Source organism: Sceloporus undulatus, chromosome 2 (assembly GCF_019175285.1).
Source record: "Sceloporus undulatus isolate JIND9_A2432 ecotype Alabama chromosome 2, SceUnd_v1.1, whole genome shotgun sequence".
In the NCBI taxonomy this organism is placed as follows: Eukaryota; Metazoa; Chordata; class Lepidosauria; order Squamata; family Phrynosomatidae; genus Sceloporus; species Sceloporus undulatus.
Genome location: NC_056523.1, coordinates 196,460,100 through 196,470,133, shown reverse-complemented (window position 1 = coordinate 196,470,133; position 10,034 = coordinate 196,460,100). Strand labels below are relative to the sequence as shown.

Genomic DNA, 10,034 nt, shown 5'->3' with positions numbered 1-10,034 from the left:
CTCACAACATCTTTTACCTAAGGATCATACTAAGTCTGCTTCCATTTGCCTTTGTCCTCTTCCCCACACCTCCCCAGGAGTGCTGTGAAAGCCAATCTTGCTCCTGAAAGAACAGATAGTGGCTTTAGAAATAGTACCTTTACATAGATGCAAACTAGTGTATCAGTACACCAGCTCCAAAAAAGTCCATCCTGACTGCAGTCATGATCATCCTATTGATATGAATACACTGGCAAAACCACTTCTGAGTATTCCTTGACTAAGAAAAACCTTGGAAATTCATACAGTTGGCATAAATTGACACACACACACACACACACACAGATGCCTCTGAAAAAGGTTCAGAATTTTCAGATGGCCCAAAATGCATCATATGGTGTTTTAATTACAGCAAGCTCTTTGGTTCCTGAGATTTCGCTGCTTATTCAGCTCCAATGGCTCCTGATGCATTCCAATTTCTAAGGAAAATCTAAAAATGTTAATTATTACTACTGAAAATAAAAATGGCTTGGAATCATATTACTTGAAAGATCAATAGAAATATAGTGTCTAGATCGAGGGAAGTAACAGCACCACTCCCTTCTGCTTTGGTCAGGCCTCACCAGGAATACTGTCCCCAGTTTTGGGCACCACAATTCAAAAAGGATGGTGATAGGCTGGAGTGAGTCCAGAGGGCAAACAAAATGGTGAAAGGTCTGGAAACCACGCCCTCTGAGGAGATGCTTAAGAGAGCTAGGTATTTTAGCCTAAAGAAGAGATAGTTAAGAGATAATATGATAGCCCTGTTTAAGTATTTGAAATGGTGTCATATTAAGCATGGAGCAAGTTTGTTTCCTGCTGCTCCAGAGAGTAGGACCCAGAGCAATGGAAGCAAGCTACAGGGAAAGAGATTCCACCTCAACATTAGGAGGAACTTACTGGCAGTAAGAGCTATTTGACAGTGGAACATGTTTTCTTGAACAGTAGTGGAGTCTTCTTCTTTAAACAGAAACTGGATGGCCATCTGGCGGGGGTGCTTTGATTGTGTTTTCTTGCATGGCTGAATGGGGTTGCACTGGATGGCTCTTGTGGTCTCTTCCATCTCTATGATTCTATGACTATCTTCTTTGACATGATTCTATCCTTCTACTCAGGTCACCAAGATAGTACTCTACATTCTGCTCCCTGTGGAGTTTAGGGGTGGCTTCAACTCAGGAGGAACCTTCCCTGCCATAGAACTTGTAGCTCCAGAGATCAAATGCTATGCAAACATAGTTTTATTATAGACTTTGCAACAAAACCAACATCTCTAGTAACAGTTGATTGTTTTATCCTGTACTTGTTTTCTTTCTCAAGTATTACTGACCTGTTGTTTTAAGTTTTCAAGTAGAAATGATTTTAAAATCTTATCAGAGTATCTTACTATAAGATGGAAAAGAAGGGTAACAATACTTCAAGCAGAAATCCCAACTGGTCTCATTTTTTATGTTCCTCTTCACAAGCAACCAGCATTAGACTTAAGGCTTCTATAAATTAGTGATGCACTGTGTGAACTAGCATTTCCTTTTGTATTTTCTGAACCTACTGCCTACCACCTTCATTGAGAGACCCAGCATCTCCTTTCAAGGACATTATAATGAAGAGTGGAATCCTCTGAGTACCCGGGATACAATATAGAGTGGTTGACATGTAGTGTAACTGTCTTTGTTTTGGAAATTAACCTCTATTTTGCACTTTTGGACAAAAACTGGACATTTTAAAGAAAGGAAATGTTTTTGCTAAATAGATTGTGCAATGCATGCACACATGTAGCACTCTCTTCAACCCCTCCATCTCTATAAAATACATCTGTGGTTCTGTGCATAGTTGTATCATTCCTTCTGTTTTCTCCAGAAATCAAAGATGGATTCTCATCTAAGAACTGACCAAACACAGACCTGTTTAGCTTCAGTAAAGTTGCTGTATCATCTGCCTGTGTCAATGCTCTACAGCACATCTGTGCATGCTGCTCTGGGTCCCACTTTGGGAGAAAGGCGGGATATAAATCATTAAATGAACAAATAAATAAAAACACATAGGCAAAATACCCAAGCAGTGCTTCCAGTCCATTCTCCTATATTGCAGCACTGAGAAAGTCACAGACGCTAGAAACCTTGATGCAAAGAATAATGCTATATACATACAAAAGCATTACATCCTGGTGGGTGTGTTAACTAGTTGCAGGTAAAACACACATGCATGCCCTTCTCAAGGCCAACAGATTTATCACTGTTGCAAAAGCCTCAGAATACTGTACTCAACTAGCAGACTGCAAATAGAGAAGAAAGAGTGAACAGCAGGACCAAAATACTATCAAGCACAAGGATACAGCAGTAGATGTATCGGTCCTACACAAATACACAGAAAGTGTACACAGTGAGATATGCAACAACAGCAGTCATTAGTAGCAGCATATGTAAGCACCAGAGAGCAGTGCTAAACTGCATATGTTTGGTCTCTGCACAGGAGTGTCACAGAGCTACTATTTCTCTTCACACTGCAAGACCTTTTCAACACTGTTTACAACCTTCCCTATTTTCTGTATGTGAATATAAGCACAATCTGCATGTGAGGAAAACACTCTGCAGAACTCAGAAAAGTAGTTTCTAGTCAACTGATTTTGTTGGTCATTAGATCAAGATGGGATATTTTACATGTTATAGAGAGACAGTATGGTGTAGTGGTTTGAGTTGTGGACTGTGACTGGAGACCAGGGTTTGATTCCCTTCTCAGCCCATTGGGTGACATTGGGTGAGTCACACTCTCTCCGATGACAACAGCAAAACCTTTCTGAAGAAACGTGCTAGAAAACCCCATGATAGCATCACCTTAGGGTCACCATAAGTCAGAAACAACTTGAATGCACACAGCTAGTAACTATAATAAAACAATATTTTTAGTACATATGAAAGAACAGCAACTCCCCCCCCCGACAAAAACAGCAACCCCAAAACAAAAACCTCACCAATCATATCGAGAAGCACGAAGACTCACAACATCTTAAAGATTTGCTGTTGAATAACATTTTGAGGACTAGAGCCTGCTTCATCAGAAGTGGCTTTAGGTGTTTTGAGTTGTTTGTTGTAAAGCAACATTTTCATTATAGATGAAAGAACAGCAAAAAACAAAAAAACACACACAACAACAACCCTCACCACGCAAAGCAAGAAGAATTGAGAGTTTTAAAAATTTGGTGAGGGGTAATGTTGTGAAGAATTTTGTTGTTGTCTGCCTCCAGGTCATTTTGTACTTAGGGTGACCCAAAGGCGAACTTATCATATGGTTTTCTGGCACGTTTCTTCAGAAAGGGTTTGCTGCTGCCATCCTCTGAGGCCGAGAGAGTGTGACTTGCCCAAGGTCACCCAGTGGGTTTCATGGCCCAGCTGGGAAGTGAAAGCTGGTCTCCAGAGTCATAGTCCTAGAGCATGGTTTATCAGATGTGATATGCAAAGTTTAGAGTTCATCAGCATTCTTCTCCAAGTGAGAGAGTACAGTAATAGAGTCCTCCCTCCCACTAAGACAGACCAACTTTGAACCAGCTATGCTATCAGGTACCTCAAAAATAAAAATGTCCATTTCACCACCACTCCCCACATGTTCAGCTCCGACTCACACCAATCCCGTGGATGAGACATCTCCAAGACCCCATATCCCCTACTGCTCTGCTCAGGTCCTGCAAATTCAGGCCCATGAGCTCCTTAATAGTGTCTATCCATCTAGCACGCGGTCTTCCTCTCTTTCTACATCCCTCCAACTTCCCAGGCATTAGCATCTTTTCTAGGGAATCATGCCTTCTTATGACATGGCCAAACTACTACAGCCTCAGTTTCCTCATCTTGACTTCCAGAAAGATTTCAGGTTTGATTTGTTCTAGGAACTAATTTGTCTTTTTGGCCATCCATAGCCTCCTCAACACCCTTCTTCAGCACCTCATCTCAGATGCGTTGGTCTTCCTCTCATCTGCCCTCTTTGCTCTCTCATCCATGCATGGCCAGGGTGACCAGAGGCCCTCCTTTCCCAGGACACAGCCTCCACTTCAATCTTCCATGCAGGAGGGATTCCAAAATGCCCTCCATTTTGAACGTGACCAAGAAGCATGCACTTGCATTTGTATTACTGTTTTTAGCTTTCATTTGGTTAGGTCCTTCATTTTTCATCAGTGTCCAACATTTTGCGGTGCCTTGTCCTCCTTTGCTGATCACCCTGGACATGGTGATGGGGGGATACTATGGCTTGGGCAAGTCTAACTTTAGTGCTCTCTTGTGTATCTTCACTCTTTAGGTCCTGTCTGATTCTTTCAAAGGTGCTCTTCCCATTGCTGTTAAGTACCCTCTTTATGTTCAACATTAAGCCTGGCTGCAGTCTCCATTCCTATCAATGCTTCTCTTTGCATCTGAGGATCTTTTCTAGTTCTTCCATAGCTGCCCTTCCTATCCTTAATCTCCTTCTGATCTTCCTGGCTGCAGCCACCCTTCCTAAACATGCTGGACTTTGGTGCTGAGTTGTGTATCTTTGCATTTTAGGACCTTTCCTAATTCTTAATCCAATCCTTCTGGTTTCCCTATCCATGCTTGATCCCAGGCATGGGGACTCCTTCACTGTTTCTCTTTCCCCATTGCCTGGGTATAAGTCCTATCCATGTTTCCTACCACCATCAGGCTTCCTTGCAGCCCAGGGAAGAGGGGCCTCCCTCCCTCCCTCTCGCAGCCAGCCCTCTTCCCTCCTCCTCCTCCTCCTTTACCTGGCTGGCGACGTCGGCGGGGAGCCCCCGGATGAGGACCTTGCGCCGGTTGCGGAACTGCCGGGCGCTCCTCTCCAGGCGGCTCCCCACCTCGCCCGGCTCCAAGGGAGGCAGCTCCTCCTCGGGGGCGTTGGCTGAGCCCGGGTCCGGGCTGCCGGGGCCCGCGGAAGAGCCCGCCTTCGCCCCCACAGAGAAACCAGGCGCAGCAGCCGCTCCTGCAGCCGCCATCTTAGGAGCCCGAGGCCCTCTATTTCTCTCCTTCCTCCTCTTCTTCAGCCGAGACCAGCGAGAGGAGGGGAAAGAGCGGCCTCGGCGCCACGCCGCCAGCCCATTGGTGCACAGAAGCCCCGCCCACAGCCCTGGATGGCCGTTAGTGCACAGAGACTCCGCCCACAGTCCTTGCATGCCGTTAGCCCCCGTCGGCCAATCAGTGGGCAGTATGCAAATTAGGCCTTTCACGAGGCGGCAGCTGCTGCTGCTGCTGCTCTCTCCTCTCCGTCTCCAGTCCTGTAGGAAACTGCGTTAATAATAATACAGTAATCCGCTTTAGCACCGCTTTAACTGCCCCCCCGCCCCCGGCTCTTCATCACACGATTTGGAATTTTGTGGTGGCGCCAAGACACTCTCTCTCTGACAGAGAAGGCTAAACGCCTCAAGTCACACACAAAAGTTCAAAATAAGTAAATAAATAAAACACACTGCAAAAGTGATAATAATAATACTTCATTAAATAAATAAATAAAATGCACAGCAGAAATAATCCACTTTGAGGCAGCTTTAACTGCCCTGATTCAATGCTAGGGAATCCTGGGAATTGCAGTTTATTGTGGCACCAGAGCTCTGACAGAGAAGGCTAAATACCTCACACAAAGGTCCTAAATAAAATCAATAAAACACACTGCAGAAATAATAATAGTGATAATATATTATTATTCTTATTAAATCCAGTTAGATAATAATAATTTATATAAATAATTTATATAATTTATAATAACAATAATTTATAAAGCGCTGCAGGTTTACACAGAGCTGTACATAAAACAGAAAATGAATAAATTAAAATAGAACAAAACAAAATAGAACATGAAATGAAATGAAATGAAATGGACCTGCCAATGGCGTACATTCTAGAAAATGGAATATAATCCAGTTTGAGGCAGCTTTAACTGCCCTGGCTCAGTGCTAGGGAATCTTAGGAAGAATTGTAGTTTATTCTGGCACCAAAGCTCTCTTGACAGAGAATGCCTCACAAAACTGCACTTCCCAGAGAGCACTCTGGTGCCACAATGAACTACAATTCCCAGGATTCCATAGCACTGAGCCAGAGCAATTAAAACAGCCTCAAACAGGGTTACTATTTCTGCAGTGTGTTTTGGATCATAGTTACCAATCCCAGAATTGCTCCATAACATCGTGCAATGGTTTTGAAAGCGGTGTCAAACTGAATTATTTTTGCAGTGCGGATGCACCTTTGTCTAGTTTCCAGTCGTTTCCGACTTTTGGTGAACCTAAAGTGAAATTTGGGAAGATTTGATCAGAAGGAGCTTGCCGTGGCCATCCTCTGAGGCTGAGAGAGTGTGACTTGCCCATGGTCACCCAGTGGGTTTATATGGCCTAGCAGGGATTCAAACCCTGGTCTCCAGAGTCATACTCCAGCACCCAAACCACTAAGGCCATGCTGCCTCTGTACTGAGATTTTATTTTATAGCACGATAGTACTCTGAAAGTAAGGGGCAGTGTGGTGTAGTGGTTTGAATGCTGGACTACGACTCTGGGAGACCAGGGTTCGAATCCCCGCTCGAGCAGAAAAACTCACTGGATGACACACTCTCACACAAGTCACACTCTCTCCGCCTCAGACAAGGTGACAAGGTAACAGCAAAGGAGGACAAGGTGCCACAACATGTAAGCCTTTCAAGAACAACGTAGAACAGAAACACTCATATAAATTCATTTCTTATGGTTCATTTATAGCTATATGGCATAGCTAAACCCAAAACACACCTTAGAAATAATCCAGTTTGCGATCATTTTAACTGCACTGGCTCAATGCTAGGGAATTCTGGGAACTGTAGTTTTGTGAGACACTTAGCCTTCTCTGTCAGAGAATGAGCTCTGGTGCCACAATAAACCACAATTCCCAGGATTCCCTAGCACTGAGCCAGGGCAGTTAAAGCAGTCTCAAACTAGATTATTTCCGCAGTGTGTTGTGGACCATAAACTAATCTTGAGCTCTGGGGGCGAATCATGTTTGCTGCTGCTCTGAGGAAAAACATATGTATTTCGAAAGATCCAGACCCTCTATTTGCTGCGAAGACAGCAATTTCTCCAAAGGGAACAGAAATTGTGGCGCTACTCAATGGGCTTCTTGGTCGTGCTCAAAATGGTGGAAATTTTGGAATTCCTCCTGGACAGAAGGCTGAAATTGAGGACATGGCCTGGAAAAGGAGGACCTCTTTGATTCCCAGCTCAACCAGGGAAACTTCTCTCTCTGAATTTAATCTGTGTATATATTCACTGTAATTGTGTAGAATTTAAGCCTTAGACCTTTCTGCAGATGTAGAAAGGAAAACATGGCAGCAGTGTGCTATACAGCCACTAGGCTGGTTGACAAGTGACAGCGTTTTAATGTTATTTTAACCAAAATTATGTAACGCCAATGAGCCATGCTGGCCTGTATTTATTTCAGTGCATGCTATTTCCTGCTGATTCATAATGCACACTCTTCCCACTTTTTAAAAAACTGAAATTCTGTGGCTACTGTGCTTGGATAGTTTTCTAAATGTTTTGTTGTTGTTAACTGCCCTTGAGTTGACTTCAACTGATGGCAACCCTGTGGATGAGAGATCTCCAAGACCCCATTCTCCACTACTCTGCTTAGTTCTTATAAACCCATAGCCGTCACCTCCCTAATAAGAGTTGATCAATTTAGCATGCTGTCTTCCTCGCTTTCTACTTCCCTCCACGTTTCCTAGCATTACTTTTTCCAATGAGTTCTGCCTTCTCATGATGTGTCCAAAGTATGACAGCCTCAGCTTGGTCATCTTGGCTTCCAGGGAAATGTCTGGCTTGATTTAGGACCCTTTTGTTTGTCTTTTTGTCCATAGGATCCTCAGCACCTTTCTCCAGCACATCTCGAATGAATTGATTTTCTTCCTGTCTTCTTTCCTAACTGTCCAGCTCTCACATCCTTACATGATGTTTTTATCCACTGATATTTTTATCCATGGTAACAGGGAAATCAATGGCTTATACGATTCTAACTTTCATGTTCAGTTGTATGGTCAGCCCTCCATAGCCATGGATTTTTCTTATCCACAGATTCAAGCATCTACAGCTTGAGAATATTTTAGAAAGATATAAATTCCAAAAACCAAACCTTGATTTTGCCATTTTAATAAGCAATACCATTTTACTATGCCACTATATATAATGGTATTTGAGCATCCAAGGATTTTGGTATCCACAGAGGGTCCTGGAACCAAATCTCAGCGGATACCAAAGGCCCACTGTATATCTTAGCATTTTTGGATCTTTTCTAGTTCTTTCATAGTCACTCTTCCCAGTCAAATCTTCTTCTGATTTCCTGGCTGCAGTCCCTGTTTCTATCAATGTTTGATTCCAGGTATGAGAACTCTTTTACTACTTGCTGATGCTTAATGTTTAAAATATGCCTTGTGCAGGAACCATTTTCTTCTTAGTAAGGAAGGGGTATAATGGTAAGAATGTTAAAAGCAGCTTTCTTGGATCAGACCAAAAAAGACACATCTACTCCAGCACCTCATTTCCAGCATTGGCTAGCCTTTTCGAAGCCCAAATGGTGAAACCTTAAGGGGAAAAAAACCCCAAGCAGCTGGACAACCCCTCAGTGCTTCACAATGCAGCTCTTCCTCCTCCCATCCTTCAGTTGACACACACTTTCCATATTACCTTCCCTTTCCCCAGACATTCTCTTAGCATTTCTATCCCTTTCTGACCTGGCATCTTTTTATACTGTTCTCTTCCTTGTAATTCTTCCCTCCCAGCTGATTTGCCATTCGATCCTAAAGGGGCAGGGAGTTTAAGACCCCTTCCTTGTAAGACTGGGGTTCCCATCAGCCCTAGCCAACACAGCCAATAGTGTGGGATGTTGAGATTTGCAAAACATTTGAAGGATTCCCTGTTTCCCATCCCCACTTTATCTACATTTTCCAATTCAGTCTGGCTGTCAAGAAACATTTGCTTTATCTAAAACTGCAGAAGCTGTTCAGGTGGAAACCTCCTTTTCTGACTGATGACATATCTTAATACAGTATGTTTAAACCAAAAGCATTAGTTCCATAAGTAAAAGCTGGCCATTCTAGGCAGTTTCAGACACTTACCAAAGACGCATGAATTACAAATGACATCTTATGGCAACTTAAAAGCCTAATGGATTTATTATGGCACAAGCTTTCTTAGATTAGAGTCCACGTCACTGAGATCTAATGAATTAGAAATATAGCCACTGAAAGCTTATGCTATAATAAATCTGCTAGCCTTTCAGGTGCTACAAAATCTGGAAGACTACAAGTTTAAATATTTTAACAACATAAATTAGCTCATTTACAAGCTCTTGCAATAGAGGATACCACTTTTGGCTATACATTCTACAAGGCAGAATTCAAAGATATGTTAGTCTGTAGAATCAGTATGTAGAGCAATCTTGTAGCATCTTTGAGATTAACTGAAAGAAAGAAGTTGGCAGCATGAGCTTTCATAGACTCAGTCTACGAAAACTCATGCTGCCAACTTCTTTATTTCAGTTAGTCTCAAAGGTGCTACAAGATCGCTCTACATACTGATTCTACCGGGCAGAATCCAAAGACATAACTGTGTTAATCTGGAAAATCAGTACACGAAAAGCATCTTTGACACAAAAATCAGTATCACACTACACTGTTATAGCACTACAGTACTATTCTACTCTAACTGCTGTGGCTGCCTTCTCTGGGATTCTGGGTTTTATAGTTTAGTGAGGCCTAATAGCTCTCTGGCTGAGCATTCTAAATGCTCCTCCCTAAACTGCAAATCCCACAATTCCACAGGAGACAGCCATAGTGGTCAAAATGGAATAATGCCATAACAATGTAGTGCGATACTGTTCTAACTTCTTCCGAAATCTCTGAAAGCTCATGCTACCAGCTTCTTTCTTTCAGTTTGTTTCAAAGTTGCTACAAGATCCCATTGCATTCTACAAGGCAGTTTTCTAGCACCAGTAGAAATAGCTGGCAATCCACAAAACTCCACAGAGCCA

At 42.8% G+C, this 10,034-nt stretch overlaps 1 protein-coding gene across 7 annotated transcripts in view; it reads right to left on the bottom strand.

Moving 5' to 3' along the window:
- RAVER1 (ribonucleoprotein, PTB binding 1) overlaps nt 1-5,044 on the bottom strand; it is a 38,941-nt gene extending 33,897 nt beyond the window's left edge. For 6 of the 7 annotated variants that reach the window (XM_042451522.1, XM_042451527.1, XM_042451523.1 and 3 more), the window contains exon 1: nt 4,760-5,044. In XM_042451522.1, coding sequence (XP_042307456.1) covers nt 4,760-4,987 — 228 coding nt within the window. In that variant the 5' untranslated portion in view covers nt 4,988-5,044. The remainder of the gene's footprint in view (nt 1-4,759) is intronic. The other variant, XM_042451528.1, reaches the window with a different exon arrangement.
- Nucleotides 5,045-10,034: the final 4,990 nt, after the last annotated feature.